This window comes from Kogia breviceps, chromosome 1 (genome assembly GCF_026419965.1).
Source record: "Kogia breviceps isolate mKogBre1 chromosome 1, mKogBre1 haplotype 1, whole genome shotgun sequence".
NCBI classification, from domain to species: domain Eukaryota; kingdom Metazoa; phylum Chordata; class Mammalia; order Artiodactyla; family Physeteridae; genus Kogia; species Kogia breviceps.
Window position 1 is genome coordinate 87700916 of NC_081310.1, and position 23616 is coordinate 87724531.

Genomic DNA, 23616 nt, shown 5'->3' on the forward strand with positions numbered 1-23616 from the left:
AGAGCCCACTGTAGCCTTACCAGACTGACTGCAACTGAGAAAAGCACCCACTGAAAGCAGGTTATCCGTGGCAGAGTTTAGGTACAGTCCTCATGGAGGAATGGTGGGGATGTGTATGGGAGTAGGACTCGGAATAGTGACCAAAGCTGAAGCTCATTAAGGAGGCCAGGCAACATCATGGGCCCTGGATTGGGAGCACATGTCATTAAGAAAAAGACCACTGGGCCAGGGCTGTCACTTTGGAAATAGGCGGGAGTCCTGTGGGGCCCTGTGTTCAGACAAGGGTGTGGGCACTTGATGCACAGGTTGTTGGGTGTGGCCTTGGGTCTAGGACCCAAGATTTAAATCTTCCCACTTTGATGTCCCTTCTCCCCCAAGTGTGGCTTTGGGTGCAGAGGCTGAGCCAGCAGTCGGGAGCTCCGTGGACTCATCTGTGAGGAGTGGATGCAGCCAAGAGTTGGGGCTTAGGGGCTGCGGTGTAAGCCCCCTTCACCTGGGAGTAGATGACACAGGAATCCTGGGGGAAGGAGCACATAGGTGAGGGCCAGAGGCCGGCAGGCCCTAGGTGGGAGAGTACACAGGTCATGGGACTCACCGTGTTCTTGAGAAGCTCTGAGTCAGAGGCTGCTGTGGAAAGAAGGGAAGCATTCATGTGTGAACTCAGAACTCTCTCCTTGCAACTGTGCCATCAGCCCAGCCACAGCCATTTCCATGGGGCTGCACTGAACTTTTCCTAAGAACCTCAACCTCATAGCTTTGACCAACTCTCTCCTCAACATCACTCCACTCTTTGTTCCTCATGCTGAGCTCTCCAGGGGCTCCCAAAAGAAAGAAATTTATTTTTTATCTTGTTCATGTTTTGATCATAGATTCATAGTGTATATTATGGAGAAGCAGCCTGGCCTGTAGCAGAGGCAGTGTAGTGGTTTAGAGCAGACCTCTGATCCAGACCACCCCAGACTGAGCCCCAGGTCAGCCGTGCCACCACTGTGGCCTTGGGCAAGTCACTCAATTTCTCCTGCCTCGGGTATCTCATCTGTATGTTGAGAATAATAATACCTACCTATAGGGTTATGTGTGTGTGTGTGTTTGATTTCTAACATCTGTTATGTGCTGAGCAGTTCCAATGTGCAGGTACACTTCTGAGGGCTATAAACAAACAAACTTTAAATATATGTGTGTGTGTATATATTTATGGCATATATATATATATATATAAATGTATTTATTTACAGTACTCAGAACTGTACCAGGCACATAGGAACTGCTCAATACATGTTGATATGATAATAGAAGTTGTTATTATTATATTGTCCTAAAGCTGGAATGAAATATGGCATTCATCAAGCAAGGCTTTCTCTTTTTGGCTTGGAATGAGCCTCAAGGCTCCCTGGAACTGCCCTGAGAAGCAGAGCTTGGCCTAAGGCTTGGACTCTAGAGACAGACTCTTCTGTGATTTGTTAGCTCTGTGACTTCAGGCTGGTCATTTAAGGTCTCTCTGCCTCTGTTTTCTCATCTTTGAAACGGGGTAACAACAACACTCATATCAAAGGGGATTGTAAGTGTGAATGAGTTCATATGTTTTCGAGGTGGGCCACTGAACCAAGAATGGAACAAAATAGAGTTCATTTGATTTTATACAAGGAGAATCAAAAAACCAGAGAAGGAAGCAGAATGGCTAAAAATCACATGGCACTTTTTACAGAACAAAGTTAGAATAACCCCAAAGGCTTTCCCGTTCCTGCTCCGAGCAGGAGGAAACCAGGCTGGGATTCTTCACGGCTGACCATCTACCATGAGTGAGGACTAATGACACAGACAGACAACCAGCATATACTCATTATAAAAGCTGCTTAAACTCTGCTTCTGTAATAGCATCTCCACATCCACTTCCTCATTTGATCCTCACAATAACCCTATGAGAGAGTGTGATAGGCAGAAAATGTCTCCCACAAAGATATCCATGTCCTGATACCTGGAATCTGTGAATATGTGACCTAAGATGGAGAAAGGGATTTTGCAGATGAGATTAAGATTAAGGACCTTCAAATGGTGAGATTATTTTAGATTATCCAGGTGGAATTCTAAGGAGCACTTTAAAATCTGAGAACTTTTTCTAGTTGTGGTCAAAGGGAGCAGTGACTATGGAAGAAATGGTTAGAGAGGTGCCACTTGCTGGCTTTGAAGATGGAGGGATGGGACCATGAGCCCCAGAAAGGAAAAGTGTGTCCTTTAGAAGCTGGAAAAGGCAAGGGAATACATTCTCCCCTGGAGCTTCCAGAAAGGACCTCTGCCAACACTGATTTTAGCCCAGTGTGACCTGTGTTAGACTTCTGACCTACAGCACAGTAAGATAATAAACTTGGATTGTTTAAGCCCTCATGGTCATTTGTCACAGCAGCAGTAGAAAACAGGTACAGGTAGGTATGGAATGATAGACAGTCCTGTCTCATTTCAAAGATGGGACACTGAAGCTCTGAGGGGCTGACTGCCCAGGGTGATGATTTTGTTACTCAAGTGATGCTGAGGCCATCCGTGGAGAATGGAGAAAGCATCTTTGCACGGTGAGCTTGGGTTAATCACAGCAGTGTAAGTGGGCACAAAGTAAGAAGCCCAGTGACCCAACCTGAGGGGCAGTTCTGTGTCTGGTTGGCCCAGACCCACTGAAGGAGTGGAGACTGAGCCACATATAGCAATAGACCGTCAAAATCAAGGGTCCTTGGGTCTTACCTGCCTGTTTGTTCTCCCCCTTCATGAACCGGACTTCCGAGTACACCACGTCTCCTCTGTTAGGATTTACTTGGAGAGAAGTTGAAGTTTGAGAGGACTCTAAGATTCTTGCCCCTTGTCCGCTACTTCCTCCTCCCCCAGATAGAGTTTGTTCTCTGGAGGGAGCAGAGCCCTCCGGGCCTCTGTACCGTCCCTTCCTCATTTCTTGTCCCACCACTTCTGGACCAATCCTGGGGTCCCTGCCCAAATGGAGGGTCCTCAGTCCTCACCATTGCTGTACACTGGTTGCAGTTCTATCCAGCTTGGTACATTGTGGTAGGTGGGCTCTTGCGGGTCTGAAGCTGACGGGTTCCTGTGAGATAGAAGCATTGATGTTTCCCAGAAATCCTGTTGAAGTAGCTATAAGGATCATTCCCTGTTAGTGAGTCTTTACCACGGGATAGTTGCCAAGCCTGGAAACATAGATGAGCATATAACAAATGGTCTATTGTTATGGACTATTATATTATAAATCATAACATTAATCCAGACTTTATGGCCACCTGGTATGTCACTGTGCTAGTGCCTATAACAATATTAAGTTGATTCTATTATTATCTCTATCTTTTAGATGGAAAAATGGAGGTTCTGAGAGGTAGAATGACTTGCTCAAGACTATGTAACTAGAAAGGGAAAGAGCCAAGATTCAAACCTGGCTCCAAGGTCTACACTCCCAGAGAGATCAGTATCTGAGTGAAATCCATAATTAGAAAGGCTCAAATGGGAATTCCCTGGTGGTCCAGAGGTTAGGACTTGGTGCTTTCACTAAGAAGGGCTCAGGTTCAGTCCCTGATGGGGGAACTAAGATCCTGCAACTGTACAGCACGGCCAAACAAACAAAAAGGCTCTGGGGAGCTCAGGATGGTTTGGATGCTGCTACCATTAGCTTGCCCAGTGATAGTTTGTGAGCTGTGGTGTGACTCCTAAAGTCAGCCTTTGGAATCCAAGATGGCAGCCACTTCTTCACAGGCACCACCTCCTGTTAGCAGAGAGGTCTCTCGGGGTGGCCAAGTTGTGTGACTCCATCTTCTTGGCTATCATCACAACAGGTGTTGGTTAGGTTGGGTTGACAATGACCAGAGCTTTCCAGGCTGATTAAGCTAAGACCATCTTAGGAAATGGATGGATTCAGTGGTCATAGTGTCACTCAAACAACCAAGGCAACATTGAACCAAGGATGTAAGTTAATAAATAAAAAGCAATTAACACTTGCAAGAAAAAGGCCTATTTAGCTAAGCTGGTGGGTGAGAAGGTCCTGGGAATTGAGATATCCCAAGGGAGGTGGCAACATGAAATTGGCACAATCTATCTCAGTGACATGAAGCAGTGACCGTGCTCTCAGCAGTAACAGATTCAATTCCATTTTCATACTTGGTGGGCATTTCATTAACCATATGGAAATATAGGCAGGTCTCACCTGGAGGAGTCAAATGTAGGCTCTCTTCCTGCAAAGGAAAGCAGAGAGAGACACTGAGTCCAGGAGAAGGAAGACTTCACAAGGAGCACAGCTCATAGGAGGCTCACCTAGAAACTTCCAGGAGTCACTGTCTCTAAGATGTGAACCCTCCTTTGCTATGTCCAAGGGAGATGGAAGATTGGGCAAAAACTACTGATCCTGGGTTCCAGAGGGGTATAGTTATAATACAAAAGGGTAGCCCACAATCCATAATCTTTTAACGTAGAGTTTGTGAAGAACAATGGTCAATAGCTGAATGTGGGAAAATAGACTTGATCGGCTATAAAAGTACCATACATTTACAAAATCAGTAAGTTATCAAATTCCATTTGGTTTCTATTCTCACTCCTATTTCTCAGAGTTTTTCTTCTCCTCTTCCATTCCTTGGGGGTCTTGCAAGGATAGAGAGGAAAATACACTGTAATTTGTCATGTCAGGTAAACTACATCTTGTGAAGACATCTTACACCCAATAGGGCTATTCTAGAAACTTTGCATTTGATGAAGACAAATTCTGGAGGAACTAGAGGGGAAGGTAGGAGCTGTGGAATTGTTCAGAAAGGAGGTGTTGAGAGCTTGTGGTTGGTTCCAAAGGCAGAATGGGCCTGAGGGAATGGAGATGGGAAGGACAGGGACTCAAGCAAAGGTTAATCATGGAGTTACTCACCTGTTTTTCTAGGGAGCCAGCAGTAGAACAACAGTGCCATGGCAGCGAGACCCATCATGCTGAGCAGCCCCCCGGTGACACCGGTGGCAACATGGCCACTTCTGCTCCCTTTCAGCCCTGAGGGGGAGACCCCAGGCATGAGCCAGAGGGAGAGGCTTGTGTTCTTGAACTGCCCTGAACCCTGGAGCTGATGCCTGGGAGAGAGGATGAACTGAGGGAACCAGGACTCCTGAGGCTAATCAGGGGCAGATGTGGCACAGGGCATGGCACTTCTCTTGGTGGGGAAGCTCATGTCTGTGGCTGATGCAAGGGTTGAGGTTCAGGATGGATGATGCTAGTTGAAGAATATTAAATTCAGTGGTCTTCTTTAGCTCCCTTTCCCACCCAAATGACAAGCCTTCAGAAACACTTAATGAAACTAACAGTTTGGAGAACATCTAGCTTTGTGTACCTGTCCCTGAGAAACAGTGTCCTGGTCAGGCATCACAAGAATTATCAGAGTATCCTAGGAGGAAATCTTTTGGCCACATCTGTGGCTTGAGAATAGGAAACTTACCTGTGACGGAAAGTGTCACTGCCTCACTGCACTGGGGACCCAGGCCATTGTCGGCCTCACAGGAGTAGGTTCCAGAATGATTTGCAGTCAGTGAGAGGTTGAGGGACACTCCTTGTCCAGAGTGAGACATGCTGCTCTCCAGGGTGACATTCTTGTGATAAAACTGGTACAGGATTGGGGGAGAGCCTCTCTGGGCCTCACAGTGAAGCTCCACCACATCCCCCACCATAGCCTGGGCCCTGGGGGCCCTGAGGGTGAGGATAGGATGAGACACTGGAACTGAGGGAAAACAAAAAGTCAATAGAAGTTCCTACTTCTAACATATTCAGAAAGGAACAAAAAATGATATAAACAAATAATAAGTCATATCTCAATCAAGAAAAATATATTGAAACACATATGACAGGCAAAGTTAATGACCTGAATCCACAAATAGCTTTCAATGCACAAAAATATCCAACAGAAAAGTGTGAAAAGGGTATGAATCACTAAAAACTTCAAATAGCCAATAAATATATAAAGATATCATCTTTGTTACTAATTAACTGTATACAAATAAAAACACCCATCAGACTGGCCAAGCTTAAAAAGGCAGATAATACTGATGGGGTTGTGGATTAAGAGGCACCCTGATATGCTCTCGGTGGGAATGCAAATTTGAGACACTTCCTTGAATGGTGATTTGGAAATATATATCTAATTTTAAATGCACATAAACTTAAACCCAGCAAATCTACTTCTAAGACTATGTCCTTTGGGGCTACTAACATAAGTTATGTAAAAAATGGCCAACACACACAGGAAAAGATGCTCAACATGGCTAATTATTAGAGAAATGCAAATCAAAACTACAGCGAGGTATCACCTCATACCAGTCAGAATGGCCATCATTAAAAAGTCAACTTTGGTACTTTTTAATGGTTTGGTACTGTGCTGTGTTTACTTATTATATACAGTTCATACTTCATAGAAACTGTTATTTTATTGCTTTTGAATAAATGTTATATTTTGGATTAAAAAAAAGTCAACAGGACTGAGACCTTCAAGATGGTGGAGGAGTAAGACGTGGAGATCACCTTCCTCCCCACAAATACATCAGAAAAACAACTACACGTGGAACAGATCCTTTAGAACACCTACTGAACGCTGGCAGAAGACCTCAGACTTCCCAAAAGTGTGACTGACAGGGTTTTGGTGCTCCATCCGGGTGTCAGGCCTGTGCCTCTGAGGTGAGAGAGTGGAGTTCACAACATTGGTCCAACAGAGACTTCCCAGCTCCACATAATAACAAATAGCAAATGTTCTCACAGAGAGCACCATCTCAACGTTAAGACCCAGCTCCACTCAGTGACCAGCAAGCTACAGTGCTGGACACCCTATGCCAAACAACTCACAAGACAGGAACACAACCCCACCCATTAGCAGAGAGGCTGCCTCAAATCATAATAAGGTCACAGACACCCCAAAACAAACCACCAGATGCGGTCATGCCCACCATAAAGACAAGATTCAGCCTCACTGACCAACACACAGGCACCAGTCCCTTCCACCAGGAAGCCTACACAACCCACCGAACCAACCTTAGCCACTGGGAACAGACACCAAAAGCAACAGGAACTACGAACCTGCAGCCTGCGAAAAGGAGACCCCATACACAGTAAGTTAACCAAAATGAAAAGATAGAAAAACACACAGCAGATGAAGGAACAATGCAAAAACCCACCAGACCTAAGAAATGAAGAGGAAACAGGCAGTCTACCTGAAAAAGGATTCAGAGTAATGAGTGTAAAGATGATCCAAAATCTTGGAAATAGAATGAAGAAAATACAAGAAACATTTAAGAAGGACCTAGAAGAACTAAAGAGCAAACAAACAATGATGACCAACAAAATAAATGAAATTAAAAATTCTCTTGAAGGAATCAATAGCAGAATAACTGAGGCAGAGGAACGGAAGTAACCTGGAAGATAAAATGGTGGAAATAGCTACAGCAGAGCAGAATAAAGAAAAAAGAAAGAAAAGAATTGAGGATAGTCTCAGAGATCTTTGGGCCAACATTAAACACACCAACATTCAAATTATAGGGGTCCCAGAAGAAGAAGAGAAATAAAAAAGGGACTGAGAAAATATTTGAAGAGATAATAGTTGAAAACTTCCCTAACATGGGAAAGGAAATAGTCAATCAAGTCCAGGAAAGGCAGAGAGTCCCATAAAGGATAAATCCAAGGAGAAACACGCCAAGATACATATTAATCAAACTGTTAAAAATTAAATACAGAGAAAAAATATTAAAGGCAGCAAGGGAAAAGCAACAAATAACATACAAGGGCATCCCCATAAGGTTAACAGCTGATCTTTCAGCAGAAACTCTGCAAGGCAGAAGAGAGGGGCAGGATATATTTAAAGTGTTGAAAGGGAAAAACCTACAACCAAGATTACTCTACCCAGCAAGGATCTCATTCAGATTTGACAGAGAAATTAAAACCTTTACAGACAAGCAAAAGCTAAGAGAATTCAGCACCACGAAACCAGCTTTACAACAAATGCAAAAGGAACTTCTCTAGACAGGAAAAAGAAGACAAGGAAAAGACCTACAAAAACAAACCCCAAATAATTAAGAAAATGGTAATAGGAACATACATATTGATAACTACCTTAAACGTAAATGGATTAAATGCTCCCACCAAAATACATAGACTGGCTGAATGGATACAAAAACAAGACCCACATATACGCTGTCTACAAGAGACCCACTTGAGACCTAGGGACACATACAGACCGAAAGTGAGGGGATGGAAAAAGATATTCCATGCAAATGGAAATCAAAAGAAAGCTGGTTAGCAATTCTCATATCAGACAAAATAGACTTTCAAATAAAGACTATTACAAGAGACAAAGAAGGACACTCATAATGATCAAGGGATCAATCCAAGAAGAAGATACAACAATTGTAAATATTTATTGCACCCAACATGGAGCACCTCAATACATTAGGCAAATGCTAACAGCCATAAAAGGGGAAAATGGCAGTAACACCATCATAGTAGGGGACTTTAACACCCCATTTTCACCAATGGACAGATCATCCAAAATGAAAATAAAAAAGAAAACACAAGCTTTAAATGATACATTAAACAAGATGGACTTAATTGATATTTACAGGACATTCCATCCAAAAACAACAGAATACACTTTCTTCTCAAGTGCTCATGGAACACTCTCCATGATAGATCATATCTTGGGTCACAAATCAAGCTTTGGTAAATTTAAGGTAATTGAAATTGTATCAAGTAACTTTATTGACCACAATGCTAAGAGACTAGATATTAATTACAGGTAAAAATATGTAAAAAATACAAACATATGGAGGATAAATAACACACTGCTAAGTAACCAAGAGATCACTGAAGAAATCCAAGAGGAAATAAAAAAATACCTAGAAACAAATGACAGTGAAAACACGATGACCCAAAACTATGGGATTTAGCAAAAGCAGTTCTAAGATGGAAGTTTACAGCAGTACGATCCTACCTCAAGAAACAAGAAACATCTCAAATAAAAACCTAACCTTACAACTAAAGCAATTAGAGAAAGAAGAAGAAAAAAACAGCAAAGTTAGCAGAGGGAAAGAAATCATAAAGATCAGGTCAGAAATAAATGAAAAAGAAATAAAGGAAATGATAACAAAGGTCAATAAAAATAAAAGCTGGTTCTTTGAGAAGATAAACAAAATTGATAAACCATTAGCCAGACTCATCAAGAAAAAAGGGAGAAGACTCAGATCAATAGAATTAGAAATGAAAAAGGATAGATTACAGCAGACACTGCAGAAATACAAAGCATCCTAAGAGACTACTACAAGCAACTATATGCCAAAAAAATGGACAACCTATAAGAAATGGACAAATTCTTAGAGAAGCACAACCTTCCAAGACTGAACCAGGAAGAAATAGAAAATATAAACAGACCAATCATGAGCACTGAAAGTGAGACTGTCATTAAAAATCTTCCAACAAACAAAAGCCCAGGACCAGATGGCTTCACAGGTAAATTCTATCAAACATTTAGAGAAGAGCTAACACCTATCCTTCTCAAACTCTTCCAAAATATAGCAGAGTGAAGAACACTCCCAAACTCATTCTACAAGGCCACCATCACCCTGATACCAAAACCAGACAAAGACGTCACAAAGAAAGAAAACTACAGGCCAATATCACTGATGAACATAGATGCAAAAATCCTCAACAAGATACTAGCAAACAGAATCCAACAACACATTAAAAGGATCATACAACATGCTCAAGTGGGTTTTATCCCAGGAATGCAAGGATTCCTCAATATACGCAAATCAATCAATGTGATACACCATATTAACAAATTGAAGGAGAAAAACCATATGATCATCTCAATAGATGCAGAAAAAGCTTTTGACAAAATTCAACACCCATTTATGATAAAAACTCTCCAGAAAGTGGGCACAGAGGGAACATACCTCAATATAATAAAGGCCATATATGACAAAACCACAGCAAACATCATTCTCAATGGTAAAACTGAAAGCATTTCCTCTAAGATCAGGAACAAGATAAGGATGTCCACTCTTACCACTATTATTCAACATAGTTTTCGAAGTCCTAGTCACGGCAATCAGAGAAGAAAAAGAAATAAAAAGAATTCAAATTGGAAAAGAAGTAAAACTGTCACTGTTTGCAGATGACATGATACTATACGTAGAGAATGTTAAATATGCCACCAGAAAACTACTAGAGCTAATCAATGAATTTGGTAAAGTTGCAGGATACAAAATTAATGCACAGAAATCTCTTGCATTCCTAGGCACTATTGATGAAACATCTGTAAGAGAAATTAAGGAAACACTCCCATTTACCATTACAACATAAAGAGTAAAATACCTAGGAATAAACCTACCTAGGGAGAGCAAAGGCCTGTATGCAGAAAACTATAAGACATTGATGAAAGAAATTAAAGGTGGTACCAACAGATGGAGAGATATACCATGGTCTTGGATTGGAAGAATCAATATTGTGAAAACGACTATACTACCCAAAGCAATCTACAGATTTAATGCAATCCCTATCAAATTACCAATGGCATTTTTTACAGAACTAGAACAAAAAATCTTAATATTTGTATGGAGACACAAAGGACCCCGAATAGCCAAAGCAGTCTTGAGGGGAAAAAAGGGAGCTGGCGGAATCAGACTCCCTGACTTCAGACTATACTACAAAGCTACAGTAATCAAGACAATATGGTACTGGCACAAAAAAGGAAACACAGATCAATGGAACAACATAGAAAGCCCAGAGACAAACTCACACACTTATGGTCAACTAATCTATGACAAAGGAGATAAGGATATACAGTGGAGAAAAGACAGTCTCTTCAATAAGTGGTGCTGAGAAAACTGGACAGCTACATGTAAAAGAATGAAATTAGAACACTCCCTAACACCATACACAAAAATAAACTCAAAATGGATTCGAGACCTAATGTAAGACCAACACTATAAAACTCTTAGAGGAAAACATAGGAAGAACACTCTTTGACATAAATCACATCAAGATCTTTTTTGATCCACCTCTTAGAGTAATGGACATAAAATCAAAAATAAACAAATGGGACCTAATGAAACTTAAAAGCTTTTACACAGCAATGGAAACATAAACAAGATGAAAAGACAACACTCAGAATGGGAGAAAATATTTGCAAGTGAATCAATGGACAAAGAATTAATCTCCAAAATATATAAACAGCTCATGCAGCTCAATATTAAAGAAACAAACAACCCAATCAAAAAATGGGCAGGAGACCTAAATAGACATTTCTCCAAAGAAGACATACAGATGGCCAAGAAGCACATGAAAAGCTGCTCAACATCACTATTTATTAGAGAAATGCAAATCAAAACTACAATGAGGTATCACCTCAGACCAGTTAGAATGGGCATCATCAGAAAATCTACAAACAACAAATGCTGGAAAGGGTGTGGAGAAAAGGGAACACTATTGCACTGTTAGTGGGAATGTAAACTGATACAGCCACTATGGAGAACAGTATGGAGGTTCCTTAAAAAACTAAAAATAGAATTACCATATGATCCAGCAATCCCACTACTGTGCATTTGCCCAGAGAAAACCATAATTCAAAAAGACACATGCACCCCAATGTTCATTGCAGCACTATTTGCAATAGCCAGGTCATGGAAGCAACCTAAATGCCCATTGATAGATGAATGGATAAAGAAGATATGGCACATATATACAATGGAATATTACTCAGCCATAAATAGGAACGAAATTGAGTCATTTGTTGAGACATGGATGGATCTAGAGACTGTCATACAGAGTGAAGTAAGTCAGAAAGAGCAAAACATATATCGTATATTAACGCATGTACATGGAACCTAGAAAAATGGTACAGATGAACTGGTTTGCAGGGCAGAATTTGAGACACAGATGTAGAAAACAAATGTGTGGATACCAAGGGGAGAAGCCATGGTGGGGTGGGGAGGGTGGGATGGTGGGGATGGTGGTGTGCTGAATTGGGTGATTGGGATTGACATGTATACAGTGATGTGTATAAAATTGATGACTAATAAGGACCTGCTGTATAAAAAATAAATAAAATTAAATTAAAAAATTAAAAAAAACTAATACTAAACTTTCTTTGGGTTATTTGTATGGAAATATGTTAATATAAATGTTTCAGACATTACATGAAATTCCTAAAAATCTTATATGTTCTAGTATAATGTTATAAGTCATAATTCTAGTTATTACTTTAAAATGTATATCTCAGAAATAACTAAATTTCCTTGTCAATTGCATTATTATGAACTTTCATCAAATCTTTAACCATGGCCATTTTTAAGTCTTTTTTCATTTACAGACAGTTCTGGGTGTACTCTGATGCTTTCGCAAAAATGTTCCTATAAAAGGGTTTCATCTTCAAGGAATTCATGGAAAAGACTCTGATAAGTATAGGTTTCTGGTAACTGACCATACTACTGAACTGAATGAATAAGCATTTTCAGAACTCTGATGGAAAACTGATGAATTCATAAAAGTGGTAACAAAAGATCAAGATGAAAAAAAATTAATTACATGGGACTGAGTGAACTGATGAGGATGATTATAATTTTTGTGACTTTCTGTTTGAATAAATAAAAAAAAACTTACAATCTTATACACTAACGATGAAAAATCCGAAAGAGAAATCAAGGAAACACTACCATTTACCATTGCAAGAAAAAGAATAAAACACCTAAGAATAAACCTATCTAAGGAGACAAAAGACCTGTATGCAGAAAATTATTAAACACTGATGAAAGAAATTAAAGATGATACAAACAGATGGAGAGATATACCACATTCTTGGATTGGAAGAATCAACATTGTGAAAATGACTATACTCCCCAAGGCAATCTACAGATTCAGTGTAATCCCTATCAAACTACCAATGGCATTTTTCACAGAACTAGAAAAAAAATTTCACAATTTGTATGGAAACACAGAAGACCCCGAATAACCAAAGCAATCTTGAGAAAGATAAACAGAGCTGGAGGAATCAGGCTCCCAGACTTCAGAGTATACTACAAAGCTACAGTAATGAAGACAGTTTGGTACTGGCACAAAAACAGAAAATAGATCAATGGAACAGGATAGAAAGCCCAGAGATAAACCCATGCACATATGGTCACCTTATCTTTGATAAAGGAGGCAAGAATATACAATGGCGAAAAGGCAGCCTCTTCAATAAGTGGTGCTGGGAAAACTGGACAGCTACATATAAAAGAATGAAATTGGAGCACTCTCTAACAGCATACACAAAAATAAGCTCAAAATGGATTAAAGACCTCACTGTAAGGGCAGAACACTACAATGTAAGGGCAGAACACCTATAAAATTCTTAGAGGAAACACAGGAAGAACACTCTATGACATAAATCACAGCAAGATCCTTTTTGACCCACCTCCTATAGAAATGGAAATAAAAACAAAAATAAACAAATGGGATCTAATGAAACTTAAAAGCTTTTACACAGCAAAGGAAACCATAAACAAGACGAAAAGACTACCCTCACAATGGGAGAAAATATTTGCAAATGAAGCAACTGACAAAGGATTAATCTCCAAAATTTACAAGCAGCTCATGCAACTCAATATAAAAAAAAAAACAAACAAAACCCAATCCAAAAATGAGCAGAAGACCTAAATAGGCATTTCTCCAAAGAAGATATACAGATTGCCAACAAAGACATGAAAGGATGCTCAACATCACTAATCATTAGAGCAATGCAAATCAAAATTACAATGAGGTATCACCTCACATCAGTCAGAATGGCCATCATCAAAACATCTACAGGGTTTCCCTGGTGGTGCAGTGGTTGAGAATCTGCCTGCCAATGCAGGCGACATGGGTTTGAGCCCTGGTCTGGGAAGATTCCACATGCCATGGAGCAGCTAGACCCGTGAGCCACAACTACTGAGCCTGCATGTCTGGAGCTTGTGCTCCGCAACAAGAGAGGTCGTGACAGTGAGAGGCCCATGCACCGCGATGAAGAGTGGCTCCCGCTCGCGGCAACTAGAGAAAATCCTCGCACAGAAACGAAGACCCAAAACAGTCAAAAATAAATAAATAAATAAGCTTTCATTAAAAAAAAATCTACAAACAATAAATGCTGGAGAGGGTGTGGAGGAAAGGTAACCCTCTTCCACTGTTGGTGGGAATTTAAATTGATACAGCCTCTATGGAGAACAGTATGGAGGTTCCTTAAAAAACTAAAAATAGAACTACCATATGACCCCGCATCCCACTACTGGGTGTATACCCTGAGAAAACCTTAATTCAAAAAGAGTGATGTACTACAATGTTCATTGCAGCTCTGTTTATAATAGCCAGGACATGGAAGCAACCTAAGTGTCCATCAACAGATGAATGGATAAAGAAGATGTGGCACATATATACAATGGAATGTTACTCAGCCATATAAAGAAATAAAATTGGGTTATTTGTAGTGAGGTGGATGGACCTAGAGTCTGTCATATGGAGTGAAGTAAGTCAGAAAGAAAAAAACAAATACTGTATGCTAACACATATATATGGAATCTTAAAAAAAAAAAGGCTATGAAGAACCTAGGGGCAGGACAGGAATAAAGATGCAGACGTACAGAATGCACTTGAGGACATGGGGATGGGGAAGGGTAAGCTGGGACGAAGTGAGACAGTGGCATGGACTTATATGTACTACCAAATGTAAAATAGATAGCTAGTGGGAAGTAGCTGCATAGCACAGGGAGATCACCTCGGTGCTTTGTGACCACCTAGCGGGTGGGATAGGGAGGGTTGGATGGAGATGCAAGAGGAAGGAGATAGGGGTATATATGTATATGTATAGCTGAATCACTTTGTTATAAAGCAGAAACTAACACACCATTGTAAAGCAATTATACTCCACTAAAGACGTTGAAAAAAAAGGCAAGAAACATTGCTGGAGAGCCTGTGGCCTGTGGAGAAAAGGGAACCCTCCTACACTGTTGGTGGGAATGTAAATTGGTGCAGCCGCTATGGAGAATAGTATGGAAATTCCTCAAAAAAGTAAAAATAGAGTTACCATATGATTCTGCGATTCCACTCTTGGGCAAACGCTATTCAAAAAGATATATGCACCCCAATGTATATAGCAGCAATATTTACAATAGCCAAGACATAGCAGCAACCTAAATGTCATCATTAGATGAATGGATAAAGAAGATGTGGTGTATATATATACAATGCTATTACTCAGCCATAAAAAAGAATGAAATAATGTCATTTGCAGCAACATGGGTGGACTTAGAGATTGCCATACTGAGTGAAGTAAGTCAGACAGAGAAAGAAAAATATATGATATCACTTATATGTGGAATCTAGAAAAATGATACAAATGAACTTATTTATAAAACAGAAATAGACTCACAGACATAGAAAACAAACTTATGGTTACCAAGGGGGCTAGCAGGCGGGGGTGAGATAAATTTGGAGTTTGGGATTAACATGTATACCCTACTATATATAAAATATATAACAAGCAAGGGCCTACTGTATAGCACAGGGAACTATACTCAATATCTTGTAATAACCTACAATGGAAAAGAATCTGATAATGAATATATATATATGTACTTATATGAAATTGAATCACTTTGCTGTACACGTTGTAACTATACTATTGTAACTATACTTCTATTTTTAAAAGTATTTCCAAATATATTTGCACAAAGATTTCTATTGTAGAATTTTTATAATAGCTAAAAACTGGAGACAACCTAGTTGACTTGCTAATAAAACACTAAAGATATCCAAGATATATCAAGTAAAAAATGCAAGTTGCATAACTGTGTAATATGATAGTACTTGTAAAACATTCTATGCCTTTATGTTTATATTTTAATATCTCTAGAAAAATATACCTGAAAGTACCCTTTTGTTCCATTTGATTTTCTATTGTGAAAGTTTATGTATTCTTCCAGAATAATAAATTATTAAAAAGTTGTGTTAAACCTGGCCACAAAGGATGAGAGCTATTATAATGTAGTTTTACATTGAGTTGGATAGGCTTACTTTTCAACCTGACTCTACCATTGCTAGCTGTGTCTCTAAGCTAGTTACTTCACCTCTCTAAGCTTCAGTTTCCTCTCCTGCAAATTGAGGATAAAAATGATGTCATTTTTAACCTCAGTGGTTTATCTTAAAGATTAAATGAGATACTGCATGTCAAGTACTAAGCACAGGGCCTGGAACATACAAGGGCTCAGTAAGTATTGATGATGGTGATGATGATGATGGTAGTGACAATGAAAATAAGTATTCCTTTTTCTCGCAGTTCTCCATAATCTGTGTCCTAGTTCTAGGACTCAGACACAATCATCTAGCAAGAAGTCCTTTAGGTGTGATAGCACCAGCATAAATAATAGGCATTTGCACCAGGGATCATAGAAACAAAGGAATGAGGATGTGTATAAAATCACGAATACAGAGTGTGAGGGGTATGATGTGTTGGTCCACTGTGTTGTGAAGAGGGAGGGAGGGGCACTTGGTCAGAATTACATGCCTGTGTGGTGGATCTAAGAGGTGTGTGTGTAAACCATGCGGTAAGAGTCCCTGTGAACCTTAGAGGAAAATTGGCTGAGGCAGGAGCTGCCTGCCACTGGGGGAAGAAGAATGGACTAGTTGAATGGAAAAAAAAATCAAATCTGCAATCAGGTTGCCTGCTAGTTGCCAAAGAGATGGCTGCCCCAGCCACCTTGATGGGATGCTGGCTCCTGGGCTGGTATGCCTAAATCAACCTGCTCATGTAATTTTGTCTGTATTTCTTATGATACTCAGGGACCCAGCCAAGGGAGACTAAGAGTATCAGCCTGTATTTTGCTTTATGTACTTCAGAAAGCATTTGCATGTTATTTCATGGTCTCGTGTTTCTCTGGGTTGTATCCCAGGAGCAGGGACTCCCAGCTTCTCTTTTAGCATATCTCCTTCCAGAAACCTTTGAGTCTGACATACACCACATTCCCTGTGCACCAGAATAATAGAATTCTAGAGTTGAGGATGACCCTGATATTCATCTAGTTCAATTTTCTCACTTTGTAAATGGGGAAATTGAGGTCAATATAGGGAAATATGCTTGACCAAGTTCATAGAGCTAGTATCTTCAGAATCAAGACTAGAACATCCATTTCAACAGCCCTTAGCATACTTTTGCTTTACCATAAGTTTGGCCTGTAGGGGATCATCACAAAGCAGATTCAGAGATGACAAAAAGCAGTTTTCCTTTGGTTTTTATACCTAATGGCAAGATGTCAGACAGCTTAGAGAATGAAAGAATTTGATTAATGGGTGACCATTTTCATTCCATGTCATCCTGCTTTCACCTCTGTGTCCCCACTACTTTAAGAATCACTTTGTAAAATAACTTGGATTGGTTGTGATTGTATATCCTTAAAGGCTATGTACATAGCTAATATTAATACAGAATTTTTAATATGGAAACGTTAGGCATGTTTATATCCCTGGTAGTGAAAGAAGCTCAAGAGTAGAAGTTTGTTGGAAGTCAAAGAGAGAAAAACCAGGACAAAGAATGACCCATCCTTTTTTGGGGCAACGAAACCTATACTTAGAATTCATTATTTTCCCTTTTGTATCATAATTGCAGATCAAAATATAGTCTATGTTCTAAAAACCTTCTTTGTATTTTTAGTGAGGAGTTTTGATCGCATTCAAGAAGACTTCTTGAACTGTGCTGCTGGGAAGGTCCAGGTTCCCGAAACTGCAGCCACAGGAAGGATCCCAAACTTTCAACTGGAGATACTATGTCCAGGAAATATGCTGGGCAGTCACACCAGGAAACAGGAGTGCTGGAGCTCCATTTCTGCTGCCGGGGAGAGAAGGCGGTCAGTCCCTGGTTGTGCTGCCTGTGAGCAGGACCAACTCACCTATGACACTGAGTAGCATCACCTCACTCTGCTGGACCCCCAGGCCATTGTCAGCCTTACAGGAGTAGTTTCCAGAATGTTTCGTGGTCAGAGAGAGGTTGAAGGATGCTCCTCCTCCCAAGGGAGCTGAGCTGCTCCCCACGGCGACATCCTTGTGATAAAACTGGTACAGGATCGGGGGAGAGCCTCTCTGGGCTTCACAGTGAAGCTCTACCGTGTCCCCCACCACAGCCTGGGCTCTGGGAGCCCTGAGGGTGAGGACAGGGTGAGACACTGGAACTGAAGGAAGAAAGATAGTTAATTATCAGTTCATGCTGTTTAAATATGTTCCTCCATAGAAAAGACATTTCAAGACATTTCAAACAGGAAAATGTTTTTCTGTTTTTAAGGACCTTGTGACATCACTCAGAACTCAGCTATAATTTCTTCAGATCTGAAGAAACAAATCATTTGTGTAGTGTTATATATAGTCTGGAATACTTAGATATACAATCTCAAAAGTGTTTGGGGAATCTGAAAACAGAGATTAAATTGAAACCCAAGTATCTGAGAAGTCAAAAGACAATTGGAGAAAAGGAGAAATCAGTTCAATGGAAAATGAGAAACAGGGGAGACTGCTGCTTACATAGCCAGGGATGTAACTGAGCCTTGGCCGCATCAAAAATAAGACCCAAAAGGGAATAAATATTGATCAAGTTATTGGCTCATTTTTATATTTATTCATTCATCAAAAATTAATTGAGCAGTTTAAAAGTCTCAGGAACTACACAATATGCTGGGGATTCAGTAGTGAGAAGGACACAGTCCCTGTTCTCATGAAGCCTGCAATCTAGATGAGATGATAGACAGCAATTAAATAGAAATACAAATACATAATTAAAACATTGATAATTGATACAAAGTAAAGAATAGGATGCTATGAAATGTATAATAATGGGGCCTGATCTAGTATGGGTTAGTCAGGTAATGCTTCCTCACAAAGTGACATCTGAATTAACCAGGTGAGGAAGGGAATGAAGACTGCACAGGCAGGCAAACAGTGTGCAAAGGCCCTGAGCTGGGAAGAAGGTTGGAGCTTTTGAGCTGTTGAAACGAGGCGGCAGCAGCACTAAGAGAAGGGTTTGAAGAGTGCCATGAAATAGGAGGCTGGAGAGCTAGGCAGAGCTTCACAAACCATGGTACGGATTTTGATACTTCTTCACAGAGCAACGGGAAACCTGTAAGTGTCTCTATACAGGGGCATGAGATGATCAAACCTGTCTTTTTTTTTTTTTTTTTAACATCTTTATTTGAGTATAACTGTTTTACAATAGTGTGTTAGTTTCTCCTTTACAACAAAGTGAATCAGTTATACATATACATATGTTCCCATAACAAACTTGTCTTTTTAAAAGACAATTTTGATTTCAATGTGCAAAATGGATTGTAATGGGACAGAAATGGAATGGAGAGGTTATTGGGGGTGGAGTGGTGTTGTTGCAGTAATTGAAATGGTGGTAGATTTGACTATGATAGTGACAGTAAAGAGAGAGAAAAGATCCAAGGAATATTTTGGAAATAAAATCAATAGGAGTCAAAGATTAACTGGCTGTGGAGACCAAGGGAGAAAAATGGCAAGGAAGACTCCGGGGTTTTTGCCTTGTATATCTGGATGAATGGATGTGTCTTTCACAGAGCTAGGGACACTTGGAGGAGGACCAGATCTGGGAGGAATTCTATGAGTTCAGTTTTAGAGATGTTCAAGTTCATGAGCCTTTAAGAGATATGGCATAGGCAGGTGCTCAGGTAGGAGGTCTCTTTTGGAGATAAAAGTTTAAGAATCATTTATAGATGACACCCCCAGGATCATCCAGAGAAAGAACATATATAAGAGAAGAGGGACATGCAGGACAAAGATCTGGGATCACCAATGCTTTTATAGTTTGTCTATAAAAGAAGGAGCTAGTAAAGGGAACTGAGAAGGAATGGCAGAGAAAGGAGATCCAGGAGAAGGTGAAGTCATTGAAGCCAAGGAAGGGAGGGTTTCAAGAAGAAAGAAAATGCAAACAGTATGTACTATTTCTGAGAGATCAAGTAAGGTGAGGATTGGAAAATGGCCATTGGATTTAAAGCCATGGAGGTCATTGGTGACCTTTGTGAGAATCATTTTTTGTATAAAGTTCAGAAGCAACCAAGTGTTAAATCCTAGTGGATAAAGAGGAAATGGAGACAATCTGTGCAACTGACTCTTTTTTCGGAAGTTTAGCCATAATAGAGCAGTGGCTGGAGACATAAGTGGGACCAAGTTAGGGTTTTTTCTTAGACATTGAAGAGACATAGCACTTTAAATGTCAATGGGAAGGATCCTATAAAGCAGGAGAGAAAGTTGTTCAAAGTGTCTGAGAATGCAAGAAAGGATGGACACTAGAGGTGAGATGGAGATTTTCACCTTTCATAAGAAGCAATCTTCTTCTATACCTTAGGAAAAGGAGGGATGAGTTACTGCATGGATACAGAGACAAACAAATGGTGGTGGGAGTCAAGGGTGTGATTGTCTGGGAGGAAGTAAAGGTGTTAATGAACTGGGGGTTCTGTTGAGGTCTGAGAACAATGATTGGAGGATTTTATTTTTTTTAATTCCTGTATTCTTGTATTTTTTTAAAAACATCTTTAGTGGACTATAATTGCTTTACAATGGTGTGTTAGTTTCTGCTTTATAACAAAGTGAATCAGCTGTGCATGTACATATATCCCCATATCTCCACCCTCTTGCGTCTCCCTCTCTCCCTCCCTATCCCACCCCTCTAGGTAGTCACAAAGTACCGAGCTGATCTCCCTGTGCTATGTGGCTGCTTCCCACTAGCTATCTATTTTACATTTGGTAGTGTATATATGTCCATGCCACTCTCTCACTTCTTCCCAGCTTACCCTTCCCAATCCCCGTGTCCTCAAGTCCATTCTCTACATCTGCGTCTTATTCCTGTCCTGCCCCTAGTGATTGGAGGATTTGAAGAAACAAGTAGAGGGATAGGAGGCTGTGGTCAGGTGATTGGAGTAGTGTATGTACGGGGCAGTGGGTGGCAGAAAGAATGACAAGCCATGGTGTTGAGTGGGTCATCCATGTGGACGAGTTATGGAATTATGGCAGAGTGTAGGGTAGAGAGGAAGACTATAAGTGAGGTGCCAAGCCTGCACTGAAAGTGGGCATGTCAGCCCATGACAGGCCAGGTAGGAGAGAGAGTGCTATAGCTGAATGAGAGGTAAGATGTCAGGAGAATGATGTTGAAAAGTCTTTTAGCAGGAGTTCTGGCTGGAGGTCTGAGATACTCTGGGACAGGGGCAGGAGAAGCTAGAGAGAAATTCATGAGCCGGTGAAAGGATGAGTTGGCCTTTTTATTGATTGACTGACAAAGGAAACCCCAACTAAATCTCTTCTGAGGTGAGACCTGCTGAACTTTATAATTTCCTTTCTTGCTGATCATTGTTGGCCAGGATGCAATTTGTGTTTTAAAAGCCTTTATTCTTATGTTAGGAAACTTTTGGTCACAATGTCTTGCACTGCTGCTACCAGGAGAGGCAAAGCAAGCAAAGGGAAGGTACAAGCTCCTGAAAATGTAGAATACAGAACTCTCAGTTGGAGGCTGTGTAGCAATGATGTCACACAGCAAATGGCCCTGGGGTACCTCCAATCTCGGCTACAGGGGAAGGTGGGGGAGATGGTCTGTCCCTGGCTGTGCTGTAGTTGGGTCCACTTACCTCTGACACTAAGTGACGCTGTGTTACTGCGCTGGACCCCCTGGCCATTGTTGGCCTCACAGAAGTAGTTCCCAGAATGCTCTGCTGTCAGAAGGAGTTCGAAGGAAGCTCCCCTTCCAGAGGAGCTTGAGCTGCTCCCCAGGCTGACATCTTCATGATAAAACTGGTACAGGATCGGGGGAGAGCCTCTCCAGGCCTCACAGTGAAGCTCCATCACATCCCCCACCACAGCCTGGGCCCCGGAAGTCCTGAGGGTGAGGACAGGGTGAGATACTGGAACTGAGAACAAAAATGAGTTAGTTGACACCAGGATCTTTTCCCATTGCCTCTGTTTTTATTTTTCAAAGGTTACCTCTGTTGATTATTTGGTGACACTTTCTAGATCTTTTCTATGTGTAAGAACTCTTATTCTTATCAACACATAAACAAATGCATAAAAAACCCACATACATGCATGGGATCACAGTATACATATTGGTCTACAACCTGATTTTTCCCCTTAGCAAAATATCATGAGCATCATTCTATATTATTACCTAAAGATCTATCTCAGTCACTTAAAAAATCAGCTTTATTGAGGTATAATTTACATGCAAAAAATGCAACTCCTCTAAATTTAAAATTTGATAATTTAGGGTAAATATTGCTTTATTATTTTTAACAACAGCAAAGCATTCCATGGTATGAATTTACTGTAATTCACTTAAGCAATTCCCCATTATGGAACTTTAGGTTGTTATTATTTTCTAATTTTGAATAAGGCTGCAGTACACAATTCTGTATGTATATCATTGTATTTTGTCAATGCATTTCTTAGGATAAATTCTTTGAAGTGGGATTTCTGGGATTGGGATATGGGCATTTCAAATAATGATATATAATGCTAAATTTTTCTTCAAAAAGTTTCAACCAATTTACACTTGCACTAATGCTATGTAAGAGTTTCCTTTCCCCATCCTCTGATCAATTATAGTCATATAAATGCACAGGCTTATTTTTCTTATCATTTCTCTTTCCCTAGTTTTAAACTCTACAGTTGTTCCATCTGAAGAATTGATTTATTCTATCCTATGTGACCTTACAGTTTATTATTTGATTTTTTATGGACTGCTAGTGAACTATAATTCATTAATGATGACCTGTTCTCTATAAAGTATCCAGAAATTATTTACAAAATGAAAACTTTGAAATCTGTCATTAATTTTTCTAAATTATTAAGTCAATTTTTGTTCTCCATTATGAAATAATAATAGTCATGAGAAAATTGGTTGTTTAATTTCCTCTTCTCCCTCGGAATGATTTTCCTTTGTTACATATATTTTTTACTTTTTCAGCATTTATAATAGTTGCTTTCTATTCTGTAACCATAACTCTCATGTTGCTTAGCCTTTGTTTTTATGTCTGAATCAGTGGTTTTCAACCATATCTGTACAATATTTTCAACTGAGGCTGTGTTAAAAACTATGGATTCTGAGACCGCATCTGAGAGATTCTGAATTTAATTGGTCTGGAGAGAGCTTAATAAGAAGTCTTTTTTCAAAATTCCTAGTTGATCCTAATATGCAGCCAAGGTTGAGAACTACTGATCTGAATAGATTCAGTATTCACTTTTCATATCATAGTTTCCTCATTTTGAGTCTTTTGTATTGATTCATACCTTGGCTGGCTAGAGTTTGTCATCAAGTAATTTTTCAAGAAGAGTTAAAGGGTACTAAGTTCCCTGAATTCTTGCATGTTTGAAAATGTTTTTTTGATTTGATATAAAATTCTCAGTTCTCATTTCTCCTCTGAAAGTCCAAGTCTGAATACCATTCCTCTTCACTTTTAGCATTGACTTCTGTGTAAAGACTAAGACCAACTGCATATTTTTTCTTTCTGAGATGACTGCTTTTTTTTCTTTCTTTCTTTTTTTTTTTTTTTTTTTTTTTGCTGTGATCACACACA

The 23616-nt window shown here is 39.9% G+C and overlaps 1 protein-coding gene across 1 annotated transcript in view; it reads right to left on the minus strand.

Annotated features, from left to right (window-relative positions):
- Positions 1-237: 237 nt before the first annotated feature.
- The window catches only part of FCRL5 (Fc receptor like 5), a 49836-nt gene continuing 26457 nt past the window's right edge, over positions 238-23616 (minus strand). The window contains exons 8-16 of the mRNA XM_059069704.2: positions 21673-21951; positions 17938-18216; positions 5448-5726; positions 4892-5008; positions 4187-4214; positions 3000-3082; positions 2731-2799; positions 596-627; positions 238-517 (exon numbers count right to left, since the gene is read on the minus strand). Coding sequence (XP_058925687.1) covers positions 428-517; positions 596-627; positions 2731-2799; positions 3000-3082; positions 4187-4214; positions 4892-5008; positions 5448-5726; positions 17938-18216; positions 21673-21951 — 1256 coding nt within the window. The 3' untranslated portion in view covers positions 238-427. The remainder of the gene's footprint in view (positions 518-595; positions 628-2730; positions 2800-2999; positions 3083-4186; positions 4215-4891; positions 5009-5447; positions 5727-17937; positions 18217-21672; positions 21952-23616) is intronic.